This window comes from Ambystoma mexicanum, chromosome 1p (genome assembly GCF_040938575.1).
Source record: "Ambystoma mexicanum isolate Mex_15411 chromosome 1p, UKY_AmexF1_1, whole genome shotgun sequence".
NCBI classification, from domain to species: domain Eukaryota; kingdom Metazoa; phylum Chordata; class Amphibia; order Caudata; family Ambystomatidae; genus Ambystoma; species Ambystoma mexicanum.
In genome coordinates, this window is record NC_090921.1 from 109,975,305 (window position 1) to 110,002,624 (window position 27,320).

At 46.8% G+C, this 27,320-nt stretch overlaps 1 protein-coding gene across 1 annotated transcript in view; it reads left to right on the forward strand.

Moving 5' to 3' along the window:
* Positions 1-16,896, forward strand: part of LOC138466477 (uncharacterized) — a 159,800-nt gene extending 142,904 nt beyond the window's left edge. The window contains exon 3 of the mRNA XM_069607233.1: positions 14,303-16,896. Coding sequence (XP_069463334.1) covers positions 14,303-16,779 — 2,477 coding nt within the window. The 3' untranslated portion in view covers positions 16,780-16,896. The remainder of the gene's footprint in view (positions 1-14,302) is intronic.
* The last annotated feature ends 10,424 nt before the right edge of the window (positions 16,897-27,320 follow it).

Sequence of the window (27,320 nt, forward strand, 5' to 3'; positions counted from 1 at the left end):
GAAGAAATGACAGCGAGATATGAAATATTATATGATGATTGGGCAAAGGGGGGCGAGAGGGAGAAAGGGGGGCCCACATTGTCCATCGCCCATGAGGCTGGGAAATACCTTACAAAAAGAAATAACAGACGGAAAAGGGAGGCGGGGAGGAGGAAATATGATGAATATTATGGGTTAGGATTAGACAAAATGGAAGACCCACGACACCCCCACCAGACAAATAAATGGTATGCAGACATGAGTGCAATGGCTAAGCAAACAACAAATGAGAGTTGTTATGTCTGCTCCCTCATTCCCCATGCTTCAGGTACACCCAAAGTATTGTTACCCAAAGAGTTGCCTATTGTCGATGCCCAGTGTCTCCTTCATCTCACGTTGTGCAGAATTAAGAACACCTTCCAGGCACATGAGGTAACTTTTAGAATGCTACAGAACGAGAAGACCTGTTATCCAAAAGCAGTAGGAGTGGTATGTCTGGAAGAGCCATTTTTTATAATACAATGGACACTGTTTTCAGATAACAAGTGGAAGGACGAAGAAATAATGTGCAAGGCTGAAGCACTGCGGGGTGTGGCACCAGAGAAATTACAATGGATAGAAGAGACATGCACACCAGTATGGAAGGAACACATCTCAAAATTGACTTGGGTAACGGCCATTGAAAAACCCTTCAAGCTACAAAAATAACTAAACTATGAACTGTGTTTCAAGGGAGATGGGAGAACCTCCATGGGGGTAAACAAGAACTGTAACAAGACCCTCACCATCCCAGATATGAGAAAAGGGACAGCGGCCCTAATGGACACCTATTGGGTATGTGGCAACAAGGCATACCTACACCTCCCACAATCATGGGGTGGCAGCTGCTCATTGGCCACACTACACTCCGCACTAATGGTAATCCCGGAAAGCCACATTGATGGGAACAAGAATACGCGAGGAAATACCCAACAGAGTGTGGCACAGCCAAGTGCAGAGTCACAAGTATATGTCCTGTCTTCCAGGAACAAGGAAGGGATGCTGTCCCGAAACAAATGATCATCAAACTATATATCAAAGGCATCATCGGAACTGCTGGCACAGATCCTGGATAGATATCGATTATTCAGCTCTGCAGAAACGTTCTTCGCCTCACTCATCCTAAGCATCCAGGCGCGAGCAAATGCAAAGTGGCTCCAAATCACACGTTGGGAGCTGATCCAGCTGGCAAATGATACTGAAGAAGGGTTTAACGTAATAAAAGTGGAACTGCGAGCACTACGGCTAATGACCATGCAAAACAGGTATGTCTTGGACCTGTTGACAGCCATGGACGGAGGTGTTTGCCGAAAAATTGGAAGTGCCTGCTGCACTTTCGTACCTTCCGAAGATGCAGACAACGGCTCCCTGTCCCATGTGATCGAAGCAGTACATAACCTAGGAGAAAGAATGAGAATGGAAGGTGGAGCAGAAGAAAGCACGTGGTTCGACAATATCTTCTCCTGGGTTCCATTGTGGCTGGGAATGACTGTGAAATTTTTGATGCCGGCTGTAGTGTTCCTCCTTTTTATTTTTTGCCTGTGCAAGTGGGTCTTCGATGTTGTGCTAACGCAGTGCCGAATGGTGCAATGATGATGGTGACAATGGGCAACGCCCGCGGTACAATCCAAACTAGGCAGGAAGCACAGGTACAAACAGGAACAGATGACACGCCGAGATATCAGCTAGTGCCTAGGTACCACGACGAGGATATAGTAGATAAATTGTGGCATACTACCATTAAAGAGCCTCATATACTGGAATTTTACGAGGAGGTGTGGGTGGACTTGGAAGGGGAGAGCAGATGTATATACCTGACTTGCACCCCAGATGAATATGCTAGGAGAGGTGAGAGCCTGAGAGGGGTGTGCAGAGCATGGATGCCCATAAAAGGCACACCTGCATGGGATGACGCAATAATTGACGAGGAAGAGTGCAGGAGATTGGAGGATTTAAAGAATTTGTTACTTAAGTAACGAAAGGGGGGAAATGTAGGGGAGGATTGGTCCAAAAGACCCCCCCTCCTCTGCATCCTCTCCCACGGTGATGTTCATGGCTCGTCAGGGGTCCCCCCTACCACCAGGGCCCAGGTGGTGGATGGGCCACTGGTTGAAAACATTGACCAAACCGGCTAAATTTAGCTAGGCCTCGGAAACCATTTTGTCTAATAAAGATGGTTTGAGCCCTGTGCACCGCAGCGTGGCCCCCACCCTTGGAGAATTTCAATTATCCCTGTGGCCGCAGCTCTCTGGCAGATCCGCTGAGAGCCCGTTCCCACGAACTGACGGACATGAGCTAGTGTTAGATACCAACGCTGTAACATTTCACCTTCCGCAGTGTATCGCTGTTTCCAGCATGACCCGGCCAGCAGGGCCTGGATGGAAAAGAACTGTAAAATGGTCTCCAGTCATATGCAGAGTCCCCAAATACTAATGAGCAAACCACCCGTGATGAAAGCTTTCTCTCCACAACCTCTCTGACTAAAAACCTGTAAAACTCTATAAACATGGCAGAATGGGTGCTCATATGACATTAGGGGTGAAGCACCCACATACCTGTAGCTATGCGCAAATAGTACAGGTGTCCTGTTTTTTTTCTTCGTGTTATGTGTTTCATCGAGAGAACTGCACCCCACGGTCCCGCGCCATGACTGAACTAATGCTGCTAGAGTGCAAAGGAAAACAAATGCAACCATATTGAGAGCCCATGTAAGGGGTGCATGAAAAGGCACCATATGTAGGTCCAAGCTTACTATGTGTGACTGCCGTCAGCCTTGTTGACGGTTTTTGTTCCTGCGCACTCCACCAATCTTACTACTACCTCACTTACCGTACATGTATAGAAATGTAACAGAATGTTGTGGGTGTTAAATACTTAGCGTATAGATAACATGTGTTAAATGGCCATGTAAAAGGCACTGATAATGTCAAAACATAAGCTTTGAAAAGACTCAATGAGTATTGTATATTATATGAATGTTTATGTCTCTTCCACCTAAAGTCTGCAACACACGAGGAAAATACCTTTGTGAGCACACGCAAGGCCATTCCCCCTTCCTCCCAGTGATGCCGGCCAGACGAAAAAGCAGAGGCCTGTGCTGCCCTGCTCCACCTCCCCCAATTCGGCTGGAGCCGCTTCAAGCATTCACATTCCCCCGCAGCACCCAAGGCCACGGCCTGCCACCTGAATTATTTACAACCCAGCAGTAAACCCCGGCCTTAAAACACAGATCCAAACGCGCCCTTTCTTAGGCTCCACGACCCACCGGCACACCTTAGGTTAATGGCCCCTGTAAAATTAGGACACCCAATATTATGGCAACATTACAGGAACACATCCATAATGACTTCTAACAAGACATGGTAACACGGACCGCCTGTCCCATGCCCCGAGACCCAACCCCACGACCTCTGATACCCGGTCAACAGGACGATGGTAACCATGTATTGATGAATCGCCGACAGACCCCACTCTAGGTACATTCCTCCTGTGTTGCGTTAACCTGTAGAATAACCTATTGGAAAATTTACCAGGGAAGATAATAATGCAATGTTGAATGACTGCGGTGTGCGTGGCCCTAGGGCAGAAAGTCAGGAAAGACATTCATCTCTGACACTAGTCACGGTTGGCACAACAACACCGTCCGGATGAGCCCAGCTGACCTGCCAGGCCCAGCCCAACCCTCGCGGGTAACCAGTGACGTCCTCCAGCAACAGCAAACCACATCGCAGCAGCACCTATAGCTAGTCGTCGCCACCCAATCCCCACAAACTTGTGCCCCCCTATAGCATGTAGGTTCCTATGACGTTTTTTGTAAATATATACGCCTGTCTTTGCTATTGTCAGACAGAGCGCTCTCGGAGATTGCAGAGTTCTTTGCATGCCCTATTCTGATTGATAAACTCCCATTTACGCTCACCCGCACCTTGTCTTGGCCTTATTCCCATCCAGGGAGAGTCCATTATTGTCTCTCATTGTGGGGAGGATCGTGCTATCTGGGGACGCTCGCCTTCAAGTGTGACACATATATATTGTTTAATTTTTCAAATAAACCTTTTAATTTACAAAACAAACCTACTTCTTGGCTCATTCGGGTCAGGGGGATTCTAAGAGGGGGGTGTTATACAAGGGTTGTCATCCAGAGTACTGAACTGGACATAAAAATACATCAATAAGGGTTTTCCTCAGCATCCCAGGCTAGGCATTGACTTAGCTGTAGTGTTGAAGTGAAGCCGCTTAACACCTTCAAGCAGGCACGAGACTCTGGTGGCTATGAGAGGTTGCCAGGCACCTTCCTACTGGCAAATCCATTTACAAGGAAAGTATCAATAATACAAATAATGAACAAAATAAAAACGTGAGATAATAAGTGAGGTTGAACCTATCCAAGCTCATTAAGTCTAGCCACTTATGAGTGGGTTCCTGCTTGGTAGGGTGTCCCAGGTGTATGCATTTGCTTTGGTGTACATCTATTGTCGCTCACGCTACAGATATAGCAGATATTATCAACAAGGGGGAATTAGATTTCCTAGCAATCACTGAAACCTGGCTTCATGCTGCAGAAGGACCATCCCTCCTCTTGGCCATCCTGGATTCTTACTCTATCGTAAGAGCCGATAGAGAAACGACAAAAGGAGGTGGAGTTGCATTAATCGCTAAGACAAGCCTAGCACTGAGAGTAACCACCGCCCCCATGGTCAAATCATGTGAACTCCTCACAGTTAAATTAGCCACTTCTAAAGCTAGTACCTTAACTATCCACTTAATATACAGACCTCCTGGCCCCATTGGGTCCTTCGAGGAAGACCTTATCACCATACTGTCGGATAACACCAAGCCCCCCTCACAAATATTAGTGCTAGGTGATTTTAACCTAGCATTCCAGGACTCCAACGACTGTCCAGCTAAAGTACTCACTGACTCTCTAACTGAACTACACTTCACGCAAAGAGTTGCACAACCCATCCATGAGAAAGGGAGAACATTAGACTGGGTGGCTGACTTTAATTGTAAAACCTCTATTACAGTCATTGAACCCCAATCCTGGACGGACCACTATTTAATCTCCTTCACCTTCAATCGACCAGTCAATACATCTAACATAATTGCACCACCCCTCCCTACCAGAAACAAACGAAATATTACCACTGATAAGCTGTTGCCTATCTTGCTCCCTACCCTGAACTCCTCCAAATCGCAAGACCCAGCAGAACCTGTCGACTTATAAAATACCACCTTGACTTCAGCTCTAGATTCCATTTCCCCACTTAAACTACACAACAGTAAACCAAAAGTACACCTTAACACTTGGTTCATCACCCCACAGTTAAAAGCATTAAGACTAGAAAAAAGGAAAATGGAAGCTAAATGAAAAAACTGCCCATCAAAAGAAAATAAAGACAAAGGTCCACATTACGACCCTTGTGGTTCCGTAATGAAGGGTGCAGGTACGGGACCGGCACCCTTCATTACGGGAGCGCTGATTACGAGGTTCTCTTTGCGGGACTCGGAACAGACGTCTGGTAAAGCCAGACATCCTTTCCGGGTCCCGCGAGGGAAAGAGGGGGGTAATAACGGGCCATTTATAATGTGCCCGTTATTACCTTCCTCCCCATTCCCATTAAACCATATGGGGGCTCAAATGGGAATGGGGAATGGTTCCTTCAAGGAGGAATTACCGGGTCCTCCAATGTTGGAATGACCCGGTTATTCCTCATTGAAAGACCCCGGTAATGGAGCCCGGTTTGGAGGCAGCCATGGTGCTAATAGGTGAATGAAATATCTTCTATCAAGCTGAGATTATCCGAACCAAACAAGAAATTTATAAGGAAAGGATTCATAATGCCACCTCTAGTACAAAGGAACTATTTGTAATCCTGAGGAAACTGGAATCCCCTACAATCCCTGACGACTCATGCCTAAAAAACAAAGAATGGTGCACAGACATCCAAAATGCTCTCTCTAACAAAATTGTCACCTTACATCTAAAAGGCTCAACATCTCCAACTCAGAGACCTCACAGAGATTTCCAAAAAACTCTGCCCTCAACAAAATCCAAGAATTCAAATTTGCTCTCAAGTTACTTCTGTAGAGGTCGAAAAAATGATAGCTTCCCTTAAACCATCAAGATGCCAAGGCGAAATATGCCCGGCCAAAATAATCAAAGAAGTAGCCAGAGACTGAGATAGAGGAGGTCCCAGATATGGCCTGCACTCCAGCCACCCATTTTGAAGTACCAGGAACGTAGACGCCAAGATATGTGACATATGATGAACAAATAAACCAGCAGAGAGCTGCACTAGGGCTCTGCCCAGTGCCCTTCAGAAGAGCAATGCCCATTGAAGTGTCAATACCCAGGCAACCATGGGCAGTAAGATACCCATTGCGACAACCGTACCAGCAGCTGACACGAAATGAAGACTACTTGCAAACTGTCCCAGAAAAGACCAAAAGGGCCTTAATCGAAGGCGAATGGTGACGACACAAGGGCCCGGACAGACTCACAGATGAAAGAAACGACAACCAAAAAGGTGATAAACAAAGACGAAATGTTACGAATAATGACGTAATGGACCTAGAAGAAGAGACGATGACGAAATAATAAAGAAACGTAACTATAAAGCAGGATGAAAATATGCAACTAGCTAACGCCTGTAAATAGGCTTGGAACGCAAGAAGCTAAGAAAACAGTGCTGCTTGCTATGCTTAGTAGAAGAATAGAGTGGCAAGCACCAACTATGTATCTACCTCAATGAAGCACATTATAGGAGTGCAAGTCCACTTTATACAATAGCAGAATTAAACCCAGGTTGCTAGGGGTCAAACAGGCCAGGATTCGTTTGCCAGCTCAAAGCCAGACGAAAGAGCGGAATCGAAACTCAGCAAGAGGCAGCTCGTGCCTGGAAAGTCGAGGTCAAATCAAGTTAGGGAGGCGGACAGTTCCCTCAGAGAATCGAAACTTGAGAGAAGAACAGCCTGCCCTGTGAAGGTCGAGATAAGGAGGCCCAGGCCGAAAATTAAAATTAAATGCACAAATAGAAGGGAAAAGAAGCAGATTCACGGTGTACTAACAGTGTACCTCTTGCTCACTATTCTTAGAGAGGCACAGCTCTTCCCTACTGATGAGGTCCAACCAGACCGAAACACGTGTCTGGGGATGCTGTTGGTACTCTTGTTCAGAGGAGAATTGCCTAGCATTTCGGCGCTGGACTGCACCAGGGCAGGACAAAGACTGATATGTTTAGGATATTTCTTCTCTGTGAAAGATAGTGAGCTAAAGACTCTGGGTAAGTCTCTCGCAACCAGGACTAATGTCTGGCAGAGGGACTCCCAGGAACCCCCTTGTTAATTGGCCTGGGGTTGTAGCCAGCCCAATCACAGAGGGCCAAATAATCTAAGGTCCTATAGATAGTAGAACCAATGAGACGTCATACGTTTAGTGACGTTTGCATTAGTAATGTAGAAGTGAAGAGCGTAGATGCCTACCCGATAAGAGTTATCCAATCCCCACACTCCGTTAGCATATACTGATATAGCACCTATACTTAAGTTACCTTTTCCAACCAATAGAATTGCATGACAAACTTATGAGTGTTACACGTCAATGATGACACATTTTTGCTATAACTATTGCTGTTGAATGAAGATTGTCGGGAGTTGAAGTGAGACGGACGATCGCATCACTGTTGATTTCCATGTTCCCCCGTTTTTTGTACTTGTCATTAAACGGACTTCCCTTTGCCAAACCATTGAGTTGTCCTTATTGATTGGTGTTGGAGTAAGAGAATCCTGCACCCCATCCACCTCAAGGTGCAGCTATCTCATCCTAAAGTACTCGAGGGTGAGCTCTGATCCTATGGGCCCTTCAGAGGTCACTCCGCCCTCTTGTACAGACCCTGCCCCATTCATCACCAAATTAATAAACGCTTCTTTCAGGACTTGTCAGGTACCGACTAACCTCAAGGATGCTTGGGTTCTGCCCTTACTTAAGAAAGCGACACTTGACCCGAACATCCCAACTAATTACAGGCCTATAACGACTGTCCCCTTTTTACTTAAAATAATTGACAAAGCTGCATACCTTCAGATTCAGCGATATCTAGAGACCAATAATCTCTTAGGGCTCAGACAATCTGGCTTTAGTTTCCCTTTCACAGTTAAGAGCACTCCCTTAGCTGAAAGGAAACAGCTGAGGTAGTGCTCGTATTTTACTGGGATGCCATAATGGGTGCGAGAGGGCCAACACCTGGTGGGTCGACGCCCCCTTGCCCATTATGGACGAGCCGCCCCTGAAGTTACCATACCTTTGAGGTGATCTGTAGATGAGGTGGAATGTGGCCGAGTCCTTGTGTAATATAGGGAATTAGCAAGTGATTGGTTGCACTGAATCTAATGCTGATTGATTGCGTACTTTACAAGGTCAATTCATGTTGTGAATGGCTGCCACTTCCTCTTCCCTACTGGTCAACATGTTGCATGCTGTATCCAGGTATGATGAGGACATCAAAGAAATGGGAGAAGGTTGGTGCGAGAAGTTTGAATAATGAAGATAACATCAAGTTTATTGGTGGTGATCAATGTCAACATGCTTGCAGCAAGTATGATGTCTGCATGAGCATTAATTAGCAGTAAACCACTATTGCGGTGCAAGGGGGAATAGCAGTCATTGACAAGGGAGGTTTGGTGAAGGTTGGCTAGGTTAGATGCATGGTGTGGATGAGTGGGTTTGCTGATGCAGTCCTTGAAGAGTGTGGAAATGAGATTAGTTTGTGAGAGACACATGGTCATGACATACTAGTAGTGTAGTGCAGAGAGGTTGGCTATTGTGTCTGGGTGGCTTCCTGGTTTTCATATGTCCTTTGCTCAAATTGCCTGACAATGAGGATGCGCAAGGTTATCTTCTGCTGGAGGCTGAATCGGCGTGTACCTTAAATGAAGTCCAAGTTGCATGTAGTCAGCAGTGGAAGGTGGGCAGAAGGCAAGAATGGAGACGTCATTTGACCTGCTCTTGCTGCGTCTGCTGCTGGAGACTGGTTTGGCTTACACCGCTTGTGTCTATTAAGTGAATCCCGAGGTGGACATGGTCATCAAAGGAAGGCGGAAAGAGTGAGGGCATGTCTTCTGCACTGATCATGTTTGCTGTTGGAGGCAGGATCAGCTTATGCCGCTGATGTCCCTTAAATGAAGACCAAGGAGGGCACGGTCAGCAATGTATGGAAGGCAGGCAGAAGTGAGGTCACTTGACCTGCTGTCGCTGCATTTGGTGCTAGAGACTGGAGACTGAATCAACTAACGCAGCTGGAGTTCCTTAAGCAAAGCCTGAGGTTAGGTGGTCAACAGTTTATGGCAGGGAGAAGGTGGAAACAGCAAGATCATGTGACCTGATCTAACTGCATCTGCTGCACGAAGCTGGATCAGCTTATGCCACTAGTATTCTTCACATGCTTAGGGTGGGTGTGGTCAGCAGTAGAAAGCTGGAAGAGGGATGTCATGTGATCTATTCACACCGGGTCTGCTGCTGGAGGCTGGATTGGCCTGTGTCGACGGTGTCCTTTAAGTGAAGCACAAGGTTGGGATGCACAGCAGTGGATAAGAGGCAGATGGAGGGAAGAGGGAGGTCACATTCTGCTCGCTTACCTGGGTTGCAAGGAGTAGGTGTTCCAGCCTTCTTCATACCAGAACTGGACCAAACAGGAATTGTACTTTTCATCATCTGCCATTCACTTTGGGTGCATGGATCGCCCTAGGATCTATGAGTTAGGAAAGGAAAGGAGCAGAGCGAAGCAGGTGGGTGTTGCAGAGGTCCCATGACCAGGATCCACTTAAACCAGTGGTTTAAGTATTCAAATCTGATCGATGCCTTTACATCAAATAGTATCTAAACATCACTGACAAATTCTCAATGACAAATGCTATTTCAGTGGTAGCTCACCCAGCAACGCTGTTTCTGATGACAACGGACAATGTGTCTGTTACAGGCTCGTCCTGCTCCCACATGACACACTCCAGACATCCGGATCTAAAATAATACACAGGAGACCAGAAGTAGAGAGAAATGGGCTGTAATGCAAACTCACCAGTGCATGTGAGGGCTGCTCACTGCTCTGCCCCTCCCAGGCCTGGCTCATCCTTATAAACAAACGGAGTGGCTAAATTAATTCTCCACCCATGAAGTAGTGCGCATAAGCACATATAATAACAAAAAGGTGCATTTCGGAGAACAGGGGGAATGAAGCCTGCAGTTGCGACAAGCTTTCAGTGGCATCTCTGCAAGGCAGCCTCTGGCAGCCTCTGGCCTTGGGATTTGAGCCAGCGGTGCCGTCTCTGTGTACATTCTCAGCAGCGGCCTGAACTGGCCTTGGCAGATTGAGGCATCACGCATTCCACAGCTCAGCTCTGCGACCTCGCTTGGCATGGGTGTTCAGCTGTTAGGCCAGTCTGTAGGCCCGTCTCATTCCATGCAATGTGTCTCAAAGAAACCAAAAGGAAATGCAGTATCAAAGTGGGTAACAAGTTCAACATTGGGCACCACATCTTTGACCAGTGCTCTAGCGACGGGCACCTCTGAGTCGACGATTGCCCAAATGTCGTGACATCCACAGGGGAACCAGGTGAACACTCAGCTGCTCCAGAGGATAGACAGGACTTTGATTGGTAGTGACGTATAGAAGACCCCCAGGATCACTTTTGACCAACAAGTTCATATAGAAAGAGATCTCTACCAGTTCCTACAGGAATATTGATCTACTACCCACACACCAACAGGAGTAGCCTCAGCAACACTTCTTCTGGGCAGAGCGCCCTGTACCACCATTCCCGAACATTGCCTCTGGGCTACTCCCAAATATAGTGACAGGGACGGTATTTGGTAATGCACGGAGGATCGCAGCAGAAGACATGATGAAGGGCCGGCCATAACGGTGGGAGATACTGTGCTATTAAAAACAATGTGGGGTTGCAGGGAAATTCAGCATGCCATTTAAGCTGGTACCCTTTACAGTGACAGCCAAAAAAGGCACGATGGTCACTGCCCGGGGAGGATCGTGCAGTGACATGAAACTCCTTACACTTTAATCCAGTTACAGCTGATTTGAATATTGCTTTCACACCTGCTGTGAGGGGCAGACATGGCCTTTAACTACCCACCAGCCCGAGCCCAGGGAGGCCCGAGTGAAGGAGTAAGGATTGATTTGGAGGTGAGGTGTTGTGGGGGGGCAAAAGGGAAAGGGTCCCTGTTGCCACCCCACATAAAGAAAAATTGCCGTCACCCATGGAAGGGCCCGGGGTGGCTGGAAGCAGCGGCCAGAGAATGTGTATTTTCCCTCGTTGTTCCATCCACCTGATTGGCTAAGCACCCTTGCCCGGGTCCGAGTGAAGACGAATCTTTACAAGTCCATAACTGGAAGAACTGTGATGGTGACAGCAGTTCAGGCACTGCTGAGGGTGAGCCCACAGGAACATTCGATGCTGAGGAGCCACTTGTCTGCCACAAAGTGACCCCGACAAGTGCAACATCCCTGCATCCCGTCACTCTGTACGAATGCAAAGATGGCTGCCAAACAGGTTGAAAGGCTTTGTGACTGAGTGACTGTGAAGTATTGTTTACAGTAACTTTCAATGGCCGCTCATGGCATCGATGTACAGTCAGACCACTGTCATGTTGGTACGGCCCTGCCTTTACGGGCACGCCTCATGTGGTGACATAGGATTCACATCATACCTGTCAACCTTTTCATTTGACAAGGCGGGTGCAAATTGAGGTTCTTTTTTTTTGCAGGTGACAGCTTCAGTGACACCTAGTGATGGCCAAGGGGATTGGCGGATGAGTGGTCTGACTCTATGTCAGGGGCCACCTGCCAAAAGAGGGAGGGGTGACAGGTATGTCGCATCACCATGTCAATAAATGGTTGGAGGTTCCCATGCGCAGGCCGGGAACTACTGAGTAGCATTCGGTGTCAGACATATTGCATTTCAGCAGTGCAACATGTGTTGCTTTAAGGCCACTCACTCTCTGCAGGCTGTCTGCAGTCCCCAGAGACAACTTAACAGGGGTCACCCTTTGCTCTTTTGTCTGCAAGGTGAATCTGCCCTACTTTCAGCACTGACCCTAAATAAGAAAGAATAGGAATACCAAATAATGTGTCTTTCTGGAATTTTGTACAATAATTGCTAGACTCATTAGCTGTTTATTTCAGGCACACTTCAGGGAGTAAGTCACTGATTTAGTCTGTTCTTAAACACCTCAACTCAGCCTTTCATCCTTCTGAGGTCAATAAATGAGTACCAACACAGGTTGGGTGATATTGGGTGTATATTATTTCTATATAAAGAGCTTAAGCGTAAGTGCTATATAATAACACATCATTGGTCATGGACGTCTGCTTGCATACACAGTAATTTGGTAATATGGGCCTATACACACTGATCTTAACGATACATATGGCGGTCCATTCTTGTATGAAATGTACATCACATTATAGTGATATCATAACCGTATTTTTCGTAGTGTACAATGCTATGTGATGCCACTTCCTGTTTTGTCAACGGGTGAAAGGTCGTGTTCGATCGCTTCCCGCGATATCCCTTTGGGTGGGGTCAAATGACATAATTTCCTGTGAAGTCACCAGGGGGTCAAGGGTCGTGCAATGTCACTTCCGCTACCCCAGGCATTTTGGTGAAATGACATCCCTGTTCTGCAGATGAAAAATGCTGAAAAACAGAGTTGTGAAGTAGAAGCGCTGTGTAAAAAGCTGTGCAAATGCACAACATAAGAGAACTGTTGTCAATTTTTGAGAAGAGGATGCATGAGTTCTGAGTAAAATCGAAACGGTTTGACTGCTGAGGTGCAGCTAAGGCTGTGTGGCCTTTAGCCTTAAAGAGAGAGGGTTACATTTCTTTACTGGAGCACGTGTGGCGACAGCGTCATGGCGACAGCGTCATGACGTCATCGTCATGACGTCATCAAGGAGCACGGGTGGGGAGTAAGAGCATGAAGAATCAAGAGTACCAGGAAGTCAGAAAGAAAGAATTCCACTAACAGCTCCTGCAATGGGCGTAATCCTTCACCAGTGTTGTAATACGAAACCGGGTAGGCCATTTCACCACGATTGCTGACCATTTTCTTTTGAAGAGTACATTTCAGTGGAAAAGTGAAAATGCTTAATGGCCTCCAAATGTTAACGATTACAGGAGGCATTTACCATGGATTCCTATGAAATCTGTGCGCTTTTACTAGAGGGTAAATTCAGGCGTATTCCATGGGAATCCATTGCACTATCGCCAGCGTGAAAATTGCATGCACACAGCAATGCAGCCACATTTGTCAGATGGAGTGGGCTAAACAGGTGGTCGAGTTAAGTCCATTCAGTTCTTCCAACACCGCGGACAAACAAAATCCTGGCGATCATCAAAAATGGTAGGAAAATTGCACTGCCACTTTACCCACCATTTTTATTGATTTGCATGACTTGGGAAAAAATGCAACTTGCGTTTCCGCTGCCTCCCTTCCTCTTTGCCATACAAATGCCCCAGCAATTGCTTCATCGTGTATTTTTGTCCAGGGGCGAATACTGGGGATTCCTAAAGCTGGACGTCTAAATACGGACCCACTGTAAGCACTGCCTGCCAGGCTCGAATTGTAAAACGCGTTTACTCATTTGCACGTCGGAATAAACCCGTTTACTCAGCCTTTTGCCCGGCACATTTGCAGTCCGTCATGTAAATGACCAAAAATGGCGGCGGGGAGATGCCTACATGTATGTCCACGTGTAACGGTTCCCGGCTGCCAAATTACGGCTAGGAGCAAAATGAGTTCCAATGCGTTTAAAACATTAATGGGATAAGGCTCTGAGGTTTCCCCTTGCCATTAGTGAGAAGGTCCTCCAGTCCGGTTTTATTTTTTGGAATTATGTACTGTGAACGTTTGCCTTTCCCTGAATTCAGATCCAAGACTGGGTGACATTCTCCCACATGGCTTGCGGTATACTTGAGCTCTCTGGTGTTCTGGGATTTACCTGTAGGGAAAATTATGAAGGTTAAAAACGGTGATACAGATCCTATCAAGAAAAGTGCAATGATGGCATAGGATGTTAGGTTACTGGGCCACACAGGTACCTACCTGGCCCATATGACCATAAGACCAATGCTTTGTGCTACTCACTGGAATAGATCAATGAAAATAAACATCATATTGCTCCAACTCTGATCTAAAAATATGCTTTTGTTTGACAGTTGCTATCCAGTCAGAAAAACATACTATTCATCTCCTTCTCTTCTTTCTCTCCAGATAATAATTTGGATCACAAGATGGGCCAGACTGGATGCTCAAAAGTAGTCACTAATGATGCAGGTGATCCTGCGTTCGCTGACCCTCCTGCCAAACAGAGATCTGCCCCGGTAAACCTTATCCTGGAGATTAGTAACAATACTCGGCAAGAGAGAGCAAAGCGGGGCAATGGTACAGGCCGAAGCCCAGCTCAAGGGGCCAAAACCATGGCGCACATTCCAGGCAAAGGTGACGAGAAAGCCGCCAGACACCACCTTGCAGGGAGACGCGATGAACGCCGACACCTCCGTCATCGAAATCATAAGGAGAGAGTGGGACAATCCACCTCTGGCTTTTTCTATAAAGAGAGTCATGCCCGAGCTGAGAGGCATTCTAGCAAGGTAGTAGTAGAGGACATTGCGCCATCAAATCAAAAATGCCTGGGCTCAATGCCGCAAGAATATGCCAGAAGAATTGATTGTCCAGACGCAAGATTTTTTACAGACACAGAACCTCAGATGAACCAGTTGGATCGAAGAGCCCCAAATAATCCACCAGATCCAGGATACTGCGTGAACTTGACGGAGCCAAAACATTCCGTAGACCTGTCAAACCCAAGACCCCAAACGGCCAGGCCAGAAACATCACTTCCAACAGACCAACTGGACTCAAAACCTCAGATGAACCAGACAGTCTACAGGATCGCAACATATGATCACAGGCCTCATATGGACCATTCAGAACTAAGGGCTTCAGTGAAGCAGTCAGGCCTCAGGTCTCCGATAAACTCATCATATCAAACAATAATCGACCAATCAGGCCCAAGACCACCAATGGCCCAATCAGATCTGCACCTCCAGATGAATAGGCCAGACTGCCGGCCTCCATTGGAATGCATAGTCCTTAGATCCCCAAAGAACCAAAAAGAGCATTTAGATCTGCAGCCTCCATCAGACCAGTCGGACCCTAGATTCAAGATGGAGCAGTCAGACATAAAATCCAAAATGGACAGGTCAAACTCCAACTTGCAGAAGGACCTATTGTATGCAAGACCTACAATGGGCCCATCATACCACAAACCTGCGATGGCTTGGTCAGACTCCAGAATGACAGAGGAACACTTGTACCCTAGCAGTTCAATTAGCTGTTTTGATCAGAGTTCCCCAATGGAGCTGTCAAACCAAACATGTACAATAAATCAAACAGACCATACTCCACCAATGAGCAAGAAAGACTGGTCATGTACAAGACTTTTGATAGACGCTTCTGACACTGGACATCAAAGGGTCCTATACCAGAGAACCCTGATGGACCAGCCAAACCCCAGACACTTGGAAGACCACACAGAATCAGGACTGAGGATAGACCAGAATGAATGCAGACAACACAACGGGCCGTCGGACGACAGAGTGAAGCAGGGTCCTTCAGACCACAGACTCAAGGTGGACGAGTCTGGCCCCAGAATCCGGATGGACAAAGCATACTCCCAACAGCAGATTGGCTGGTCAGATGTTAGACTACAAAACAATGTATCCAACCCCTGCCTGCCATTGGACCAGCCAGGTCCAAATCCTACACAGTACAAATCAGAACCCAGAGTCAGAATAGACCAGTCGGGCGGCAGACCACAAACAGACCATATGCATCCGGATACCATAGGGGGGCTCTGTAATAGGGACCAGGGATGCTTTCTTAATCCAGGCACTACAGAATTGACTCCAGAATCCCAGAGACCTTTGATACACTCCAACTCAGCCTGCACGTTTGGTGAGGCCTCTCACAATGCCAGTAAAGCATCGCCGACCCACCATCCCACTCCAAATGCATTCTACTCCCCTAGGCTACATTGGAGCTCCCTTCCCTCTCCTGCCACGGAGCCCAGAGCCCGTCACCACTCTGAGATGACTACAGCTCCATGCGGACACGCAACTTCTGGGAACAGAACTGCCTTCTACGAATGTGTAGCTGGTGAAGGCTACCTTCAGAAATGCCAATTTTCTGAGCAATCCACAGGGCATGTTTCAAACACTCCCCACTTCCCCAATCAGCAGGCATCAGCTTCAGTGTGCCACACTGACACATCCATCCACTCAATGAACGAGTCGATGACTGCTAGGCAGAACTTTGCAGACACCAGATCCCACGCTACCATCAACCAACCTGAGCCCAAGACCACGTCCATGCAGCGCCACTCACTGCATGCCCCAGACAGCTCGGATACAGGGGCTGGGCGTGTGGTGTATGACGCACGCTCCAATAGGAACCAGTTCACAGAGCAGGATGAGTCTAAGAGTCATGAATGGTCAATCCAGGATAAGGAGACGGCCCCCATTGGCCGACAGAGGTTTTTTCTCTACAATGACAGTCTGCCTTCCAGAGAAAGGAATCCATGCACCATGGCTTCCAACCTACTGCCGCCCATCAACACCCGGCCTCGCCTTGCCCAGGTTCCCAAGAGCAGGGTATCTCAGATTCCTGTTCTGAGGAGCTACCATTAGCTCACCTCTGCAGATAACATCTAGAATTTATCAGTGTATTTTTTTAGATTTTACAAAGACTTACAGGGGTCAGGCCTTTCTTGAACACATGCACAATAAAGCCCATCTCCAAAACCATGACACTAGTCACATTGTTTTGTTAGGTGTGGAACACTCAGACAATGAGAACAGAGAATAGAACATTTCTAAGAACTTCTGCAGTGCTAGTCGGTAAAGGTGGGCTGCTATATTATCAACACAAGCCTTTTGATTGGCCATTGCCTTTCCCTCCGCTGCCTTAAAGCACCGAATGGAAACAAATAGTGGAAGGTTTGTTTTGGGAATCTGCCCTTTTATCCTGTTCTTTCTAAAGAGATGTCTTTTTTATGCCTTTCTACGGTGTCTGGATTCAGGCAAATGCCTAACACGCTTGTTTTGGAGAAATGCCAACAGGCAATGCACCAGGAGATGCTCAGCATGACCACGTCTCCATGGATGCCAGTGGATGCGGTGGAGGGGTCTGTGTTTGGTGTTGTGGGCTGTCGGTGTGGAAGGGTGACCAAGTAGGATGAACCCGAGGCGGATACACATTGTAGATTTACTGGGATACGTTACAGTTTGGGTAAAAAGGAGTAATGTAACTTAAAAGCTTCAACAGCATAATAGGATGGATTTTCCCTGGGTTTGACATCTTTGAGTCTCAGTCTTTGAACTTCCCTAACTGAGATTTTCTTGTAAAGTCTCTCAGAGTCTTGAGGGTTTAAGTGCCTCTGCACTTCTGTATTGGCTCTGGATTCTGAAGGTGTGAGTGCTCTGTTTCTTGTCCGCTATGTAGGGACAATGTCTTGTCTTATGTAGGGACGTCGCTCCATAAGGGCCCACATGCACCCGTATCCTAGGTCCTTCCACAAGAGCAGTCTTGGGTTAAAGGAAAGGTCTGCATTCCCCTAAGTGTCCACAAGGGAATCAGAGGCGTTCCCCTGAGTGGTTCCTCACCTCTATCTAACCAGCTCCCTGCCTCGGGGCCCTCACTCCCAAACACTGGTCCTCATCTACCTCCTCCACAAGTCGCAGTGGTCTTGTGCTGATGGGAATCCTCCTCGCCACCATCGTCTTCTCTGATTTCCTCCACCTCACCGACGCGTCAGCATGTATGCGTACCTTGCCCCACCCATGGCTCACCCTGTGTAAGTGCAGCGTTTTCCGACTGTCTGTCACCTCCTGCCTCCCAGCTTTGCTTCCAGATGAGTTTCTCCACCCACTCAAAACTCACTCCCATCTCATCCTTGCAGTTCACTTCAACCTCCTCCTTATAATTCCTTCTTCCATCTTCCTACTCCACATCTTCCTCTTATGTTCTCTATACGCTCCCTTCCTTCCTCCTTGATGTTCTCTTCACACTCCCTCCTGTCCCTCCTCACGCCACCCACAGTACAACACTGCAGATCTGCAATCCTGAACTTCCTTACTCTCCTCTCCTGGTAGAGGGCCTTTATATAGGGCTGCTGCTGAATAGCGCCTCTATGAGTGGCTGGCGGAAGGGGATTGGAGTCAGGTGACCTTTCTGAGCATGCTCAGTGAGGTGATCCTGGGGGAAGCCTATAAAAAGGTCAATCACCATTTTAAAATTCTTTTCTGGATGTCTTTGATGCTACTTCGCCTGCATCTATTGACTCCTCCCCAAGGTTTTATCTGACTCTTTTCCATGACCAATGGATTAATGGTAGTGCTGTGGACTCCTTATGTGGGGTTGGCGGTCCAGAACCCCATCACCTTTGTGCCTGAGGTGATGTCATTATTTCTTCCATGGATAGCCCTGGAGGCGGTGACTGCAGGAGGGTCTCCAGTCGCTGCTTCTGTTTTATAAACTGGAGTTTTCCTTGCCTCTGCTTTCCTATCCGCGTGGGAAAGGAGCCGATTTGCCTGTGAATCTGGTCCTTGCACTGGGAGAGGTTGTGCTTCCCTCCGGTCCACTGGATGATTGCGCGAGGGCTTCAGATTTCCAAAAACCGTCCTTTCTGGGGTGCAGGTGGTGCTTCTGTGGTGTAATTAAGTTTTGACAACAGTCTTCCTTTTCAGGAATACATAGCTGTACTTTCCAGACTCTTTCTGGAATTTCCTCCCAAATCCATAACTGACTCTCCTAGTTCCCTTCCAGGGCTTCCTTTTGATAAAGAGGTGCAATCTGGGACAAGTAGTTCTTGAATGTTGGTTTCTTTCCCCATTGGGCAGGGTGGCATGGCTTGGGGAAAAGTCTGGTTTAGTATACAGCTGGTTTCAAAGTCCTTGGGATGTCCTCCTCAAGTCCAAGTGATGATGACCATGGGGTCACTTCGTCATGGGAGTGCCTCCATTATGACTCATGGCCAGGTCTGCGGTGACTGATGATTTTTCATTGGTGCAGAGTCAATATTCCCCTTGAATCAGCCTCAGAAATGTTTTTAAAAAATGTATTTTACAGCACATATTTTGGAAACAAACGTCTTATGAAGCCACATAATTCACAATCCATTTTGTAGGAACACACATGAGAAAAACCAATAGGTGGATGCCTGGGCAGCAACAGTGTATGGGAGTTATTAACAACATTTTCATGATGCTAGTGCCCACAAATGCAGCGTTGCCACTGTGAAGCAATTTTGTGATTGTGCCTTCAATCCATGCCAGCACTACCACTTTAAAATACAGATTCTGGATAGCTTTGTTTATATTCCATTCCAGCATACCACGACAGACCTTTTTCACGCTACTGGTGCCAAATATATGCTAGCATTGCCACTGTAAAACACTATCATGATGGCGCCCACAATATATTCCAGAACTGCTATTCTAAAACAGAGGATCATGATGCCTGTGCTTGCAATACATGTCAGCATTACCCTGCGAAAAACGTGTCTTTGCCCAAATATAAACTGGAAATACTGTTGCCATTGTAAAACTAATTCACAATGGAGTCCACAATATAAGCTAGTCAGGAAACATGCCTGCCACTGTAAAGCACATTCATGATACTGGTGAGCCTTTCTACCCCTAAACACTCGTGATGCTTCACACACACAGAAAGAAACATACTGTGACAAATCTGGAGACTTTGACCTTTCTTCCACCCCCCCTTTAAGGCTAGGGAGGCAGTAAAACCCTCCCTAGGGTTTTGGGGATGCGGGACCTCACTGGGAGTGACTCCCCTTTAGGGGACAAGGAATAACATTCCCTTGGGGAACTTTCTATACTCAAGGAATTATCTGCCTACATGGGAGCAAGAAATACTGACAATACATCTGTGTTTGGCTCAAGGTAATGCTGACAATACATCTATGTGTTTGGTACAAGGTAATGCTGATTGGCTCAAGTAAATGCTGAACTTTCCACATGCTTGACAACCTGTGCTGAGCAATACTCCCCTTCTGAATACCGGAGCAAGAATAAAGGACCAACAACCCTTAAATGGAGGAGGAGAAACCCAATGCTGAGGCGAGTCTCAGATGCGAGAATGTTGGCAAGTGGAGGAGCGTGCAGACAAGCAGAGCTGGCTGCAGCAGGGAAGGATGTGGGTGCCGAGAGAGACACCGTATGATGAGATGATGAGGAAGCCAGATGAGGAAGCATGCAAGGCTGGAGAGGCAAGCCCGCATGGAGCAAACTGGACCTGGAGGAGTGACCACGTACAGGACGTGGTGGGCTTGGAGCACGCACATATATGCCGAGTCCAGTGACGAAGGGAGAACTGGGTCCTCCGCTCCCAGGAAGAGAGCCAGCGAGAGAGAGAGAGAGAGAGAGAGAGAGAAAGACGAGACGAGCGGAACACAAAGACCACTAGCATTTAATGTGGAAGAGCGCCAAGTCGGAGAGAACGCTGCAACACTTATGAGACGGACCGTCACTGGAGCAAGCAGCGCAACACAGCAGGTACACAGGTTACTCAGGTAGGTGGGACGAGAAAAGAAGAGAAAACAGGCGGGGAAGAGGGAAGGACTACCATAGCCCCATCCAAGGGTAACAGGGACCTGAGAGAAGAGAGAGAACGAGACAAGGAAGAAACCCAAGCAGCATAAACATCGAGAAGGATCACATGGACCCAAGAAAACTAAGAGAACCAGAAGCAGAGAGGGGTCATAGGAACCCTAAATAACTAAGTGAGATATTGGGACAGGGAACCCCAAAGGCACCACAGGGGCACAATAGACTGAGTAAAAATCAGATATCACGGGGGCACGAGGCACCTAAAAGTTGGGGAAGAGGGAAGGACTACCAAAGTCCCATCCAAGGGTAACAGGGACCTGAGAGAAGAGAGAGAACGAGACAAGGAAGAGGGTTACGGGAGCCCGAGAAACCCAAGCAGCATAAACATCGAGAAGGGTCACAGGGACCCAAGAAAACTAAGAGAACCAGAAGCGGAGAGGGGACATAGGAACCCTAAATAACTAAGTGAGATATTGGGACAGGGAAACCCAAAGGCACCACAGGGGCACAATAAACTGAGTAAAAATCAGATATCACGGGGGCACGGAGGCACCTGAAAGTTGGTTGAAGTGTGTAGAGATCGGCCAAGCTGGTGGGAAGAGATCAGGGAAAAAGCTATCCACCTAAAAAAGTTTGGAGATTTTGTTTTTCCAGGAACTTGAGACTTTCTTTTTACTTTGGGGACCTTTGCGGAACTTTTGATAGACTGGCAAGAACTGTTTTCTTTGAGTTGACATTTTGTTTACTTCTAACCAATTGATACAGACCCTGGAGGGATTAATGGGACAGACAGAGATACGTTTGCGAAGAACCAAGAGTGCAGGGCCCGCATCTTCAACATGCAGATATGTTGTGTTCCTTCTGTGGGATGTTTTTACCCATGCATCCGAGCCCTACCACAAAACTGTGCATTACTGGCATTGAAAATATCATGATGGCCAGAACTCCCCAGAAAGTGCACAGGGAAAACATAAAGAATAGGCTGCCACCCATTTTTGCCTATGTTTGTGAGCACAGGAGGGCACTGCCTAAAACCACCATTGGGCTACACACACAGTAGCCTGAAACCATTGGGAATGGCAATGCTGATTGCCAAAAGCAACCCAGAGCTGTTGGGAATTCATTTTCTTGATGTCAAAAATTTGCTAAAATCATGGCTCACAAGACCACTCTAAAGATTCAACCTTCTTGTGGGGTGTTCCACATCACCACTCTACTGTAAGGATTCCCATCAAAACAATGTTAAGCAAGGATCATATACTATCAAGTAAAATCCTTTCTTTTTGAAATGTATTAATTCAAGACAGCTGTCAAATTTAGGTGCAGTACCGGCATTGGATACTGACCGGCGCTGGCGCTCTATAAATCCTGACAGGAGAGCTGTCTTGCAGAACTGTGCAGTGAACAGAAGGGGGTCTTATGTAATTAAAAGTTCAAAAGACTTGCTTTTCCTGAGAACCATTAACACCTCAGAGACAAACACAACAGCCCAGGATATCACATGGCCCTGTTGATTGAGAGGGAGGAGTTTCCCCTGCAGCTTGCAGGACCCAACACAATAGACCCTTTCAATTGAATAGAAATGCAGATTAGGGTGTAGCTGGCAACAGCTGCCCTGCCAAGAAGGAGAGGCCTGTGATCTCTGGCTCACCAAACTTCTAGGGGCGGGCCAGACTGGATTGTGGATTCATATTGCAGCAAATATATGTTTAAGTTAAATTGCTTATAAAATCTTGTATTAAGCTCACAGAAATGTACAATTTGGGGGTCCTCAATATGGAAAATGCCCTCACGATCTGAGACCGAACTCCACTTTGTGCTGTGTTCTGGGGCCGAACCCCGCTATGTATTAATATTGCAGATACTGTGTTTAGGATAGAAACATAGTCATTTCCAGTAATATGCTTAGGGGAGGGGTGCAGGTCTGTGTACATTTTGAGGAAAAACCAATATGGTGAAAGTCACTAAAAAGCACAAAATGTTGCCATTTGTGAACCCAGGCTCTGAGGGGGATCAGAGTTGGGCAAGAATGTACCTTAATTCATCTGCAATGTGTACATGTAATTTCAACAAACTGTGTATCTGGGAAATATGTGTTTTGGGTAAAATAGATTTTTCTAAGTAAATGCAAAGGGGAGTGTTCTTTCTGTATGCCATAAAATTAATGCCTGATGACACTCCATTCCTTCCCCCAATCAAGGGAGAGAGGAGGACTTGGCCAATGATAAGTTGTGAGGGGCAGGCTTAGTTATACCCACGCACACACCCACTTGCAGAACACATAAAAAGAGACTGCTTGGACAGGCAAGACATTCATTTTTCCATTTTCTTGCGCAGCATTTTGCCGGACCACACAACATCTAGAAGGAACATCCAGAACTTAGACTCCAGATAGACTACAGAACTTAAAGCAAAGGCCTAACCCACAAGCTGAGAACTCTTCTCAGCAGGCCTTCAGAATCCAGCAATCCAACCAAACTATTCTACAGCTGGGCGAGCTGTTGGATTCTTTGCCAAGAACTTTTGCCAGAACCGGTAGTGGACCCAGAAAGCAGTGCTGTATCCAGAATCCACTTGATCCAGACCAGCAGAACCACAGACCAGACCGCTGTGAAGTGCCGAGCGCAGAACCACAGACAAGACCAGAACCAGAGATCCAGAACCAGAGAACCAGTACCAGAAGCCTTATAGTTCCTCCGTAATCGCGATCGACGCACTCGGGAAAAAGTGCCGCAAATTGACAGTTTGCTTCATTTCAACCACGTGTAAAAATATCTGTCTTTTGCTTCCATTACTGAATCCCGTTTTCAACCTGATAACCATCCCTGAATCATTGGTAGGGCTGACCTGAACTGATTTAAAGTATCTCTCGCTCACCCTGAACCTCTAGAGGGAATTAAAAACATTTTCAGCATATTTTTCACTTCATTGCCACCACACTTAAAAGGATCTTGCCTGCTTTAAAATCATACCTGTTTTCCTCTAAGCTCGCTGGGGGGAACTGGAAATTTGTATTGCATTTTGTATTCCTGAGAATTGTGGGCTCTCCTTCCATCTCCTTATCTTGCATAGGGGGGGAGGGAATTGTCAAAGAAAAAGTGATCATATTATCTTTTGTTGAAATCATATCAAGTTTATTTCTGTGCAGCACTTTTCCCTCATTGCTTTTCCTTGAAACCATAAAAGCATTTTCTGCTACCTTATCCTTCCTATACTAACTCCTCATTTATTGTAAAGAAGTGTGCTAGTGTCAGATTATCTATTGTTGATCAACATTATATTCATAAGGGTGCTATCAAATATTAATTCATTATAAAAGTGTGATATATATATATATTGTTTAATTTTTCCAATAAATCTTTTAAATTGCAAAACAAACCTACTTCTTGGCTCAGTGAGGTCAGGGGGATTCTAGGAGAGGGGCGTTATATAAGGGTTTATCATCCAGAGTATAACTTGTCATAAAAATATATAAATAAGGGCTTCCCTTGAGCAATCCCAGACAAGGCACTGACTTAGTGGGAGTGCTTGATTGGAGTCACTTAACACTTCCACCACATGCCTGGCACATCTTGGGCTCAAAGCCCGGGGTGCAGGCTAAGCGAGATCTCATACCCTTCGAACGTGAGGCAGTGCTGGCCTTGAATGCAGCCAGAGTTTGGTGGCAAGCATAAGAAGTTTGCAAACATGCATGACCTAGACCAGAGTTCCTGATGCCTAAGTCTTGCGTGCATTTTCAACATTGTCAGGGGCTGCAGAGGTGGTGGGTGCCTCGCTTCCCCCACTGATACCACTACTGAGTGGCCATGTGAATGGACTTCAACTTTACCTGTTTAATGTCTGAATGATTTGCTACACCAATTATCTATTTTAGGTAATGAAGCAGAAATACTTATTAGTATTTTATGGTGCGGGTGCTCAATCAGCCTGCCCTTTTAGGAGCCGTAAGATGCATCTTCTGAAGTGTTTGGGAGTATTCAACCTGCGGCTCTCCAGATGTTTTGGACAATGGGCCTCATTACGAGCCGGCGGTAATTTTGCCGGTGCTTCTGCTGGATTTGCAACACTTTACTGGCACCTGACTTCCTGGTGCCATCGGGACATTACAAGTCCCGGCAGATTGGTAGGTCAGGCGCCGGCAAATGTTAATCCCCATTCCCATGAAGCCCCATAGGACCCCATGGGATTGGGGAGACGGAAGCACCGGCACCGTTAATAACGGTGCCGGAGCTTCCGTGAAAACCCTGCGGGTAGGTACCATCGCGCCCGGCTGGTCTGGCCTGCCAGGCGCGACGGCCCCCGCCCTCAGGGTTGTAGGGTTGCGGTCTGACAATGGGTGCCAGTACGGGGTGACCGGCACCCATATTCCGGACCACTACACTCGTAATGACCCCCAATGACTCCCATAATCCCTCACCATTGATTATTCTGGCTTTGAGAGTCTAAAACATCTGGAGAGGAAAAGGTTGTAGAGGCCTAAAAGGGCAGGCCTGCCATCTTTTGATGTAGTTTAAGGGACACTTCGGGAGTTATCCTTCAAACATTGACACAATCCCAAATTGCAACAGACTTGCTAAAATATATTAAATAACCTCCGCTTAGGTGGAACATATTTTACAGTCAGTCAACCTGAGTGCTTTGTTTTGAATAAAAATATTAGGAGTGTATACATGATGATACAATCTATAAATAATAGACTACACTTTTTTTGTTTCAAGTTTATTTCGGAATAGTTATTCCATAAAACATACAGCACTATCTAGCATGCATGCATTGTATGAGAGTCAAAAAAGTGTAAAAAGATAAAACATAGTCAGTCAATTCCACAATAAAAGGCGCTTTCTAATATTTAAGGCTTGCCTGAGATAGGACAATAAGGCACAGCCCACCAATTGAGTTCCAGCTCTTAAAATATAACACAGTGCAGGGCGACATTGGTAAAAACCAACATCACAGAAAATCTGAAGTAATGTTCTCACTCTCACTCGAGTGTATGCAAGGCAAAAGAACATAACATGTATCAAATCCTCGCAAATGTTGCCAGGAAGTGGTCAGTTTTGTTTGTCAGGAGTTCCTTTCCATTTTGCAGTGACTGCATAGTTAAATCTCGCCTTAGTAATTACAGTTCTGTCAAACGCTTGATGACTGCAGATTAAATAATCCTGTCAAATTGTAGATATGAGCACCATGTGTGTACTATTAAACTGTTTCATGGACTCTTTCTCTTAGTTATCGCATATTGTAGCACAAGAGATCTCGAAGACAAGTACCCAATCTAAAATTTAAGACTGATTAAAGTGCCTTTGTGCATTAATAGATCTTAGCAGTTGCCTAATACATTTGAACCAGGGGATCATGTTTCCTCTTTCATTGTTTAGTATACTGGTAATTAAGAATTGAGTGAGGCGGGAGTTTGGATTGGACCAGATACGTAGCCAATGGTGCCCTGGTTCAAGTGTCAACTCATCTTCCATAAACAATTACGACCCCGGCGGTAAGTAATGTACATTACCAGCATGGCGGAACTAACGTGTCCGTGCTGGCCTGAGGCTGTAAAAAGCGGCACATTACGACCCATCGGGCACGAGCATTGCGCCATGCTGGTAATGTACACTGCACCATGCCGCTAACGCCCCCAAAATGGCACCTACCGGCATCGTATGCCGCGCAAGGTGCACCGCCGCCATCCCTCCCACCGATATTAGCGGTGAGCGCAATTAGCGGTGAGCGCAATCAGCGGTGACCGCAATTAGCGGTGATCATAAATAAGCGGAACCGGAAGTTGCGTCATCGCGGCGGAACGAGAAAGAGCACGGCGGCCATCTTCAAAAACACAATCCATTGGCATCCTCCGCAACCAGTGGACATCTGACCCTGAGAACCGGAAGAAAACATCAGCTACATCTACCCTTCGAGAAAATGCCTAAAGTTGTCAAGAAAAGCTGTGATCGCCAGTGGCAGGACCGTTTCAGCAGGGAGGAGCTGAAAATGTTGGCAGAGACACTCCAGGAAAACGCCTCTGTAGTCTTTTCTACCCAAATGACCAGACCAGCAATTGCACAGAAGAAGGCCATATGGGCCGTAGTTGCACAGCGGGTCAGTGCAGTGGGAACAGCACCCCGCAACGTGAGACACTGCCGTAAGCGGTGGGATGATCTCCGGCTCCGCGTTAGGAGCATCCTGTCCGCCAACAAGAACATGGGCATGGCAACCGGCGGAGGATCAGAGTCCCCAATAAAATTGCAGCCCTGGGAGGAAATCTGTGCCTGTATAATCGGCATCGAGTGGATCAAGGGGGTAGGAGAAATGGAGAGAGGAGCCCCGACATCAGGCGATGCAGGTAGGTGCCTCAAATCAAGCCATGCAAAAGTCACTAAAGTCCATATTCATGTGAAGCACAATGTTGCCTAATAGTGTTAATGCGACACATCAGCAGAAGACTGCCTACAGCCATTTCTGACCTCCACCCTGTACACATGCAGTATGCACACCCTAACTGTAGGCACCCACATAGCTCCATGCTACTTCCACACAAAAGGGAGACAACCTGTATGTCCCAGCCTCCAATGTGCAGCATCTAGTAATCAAAATGATGGCAGTCA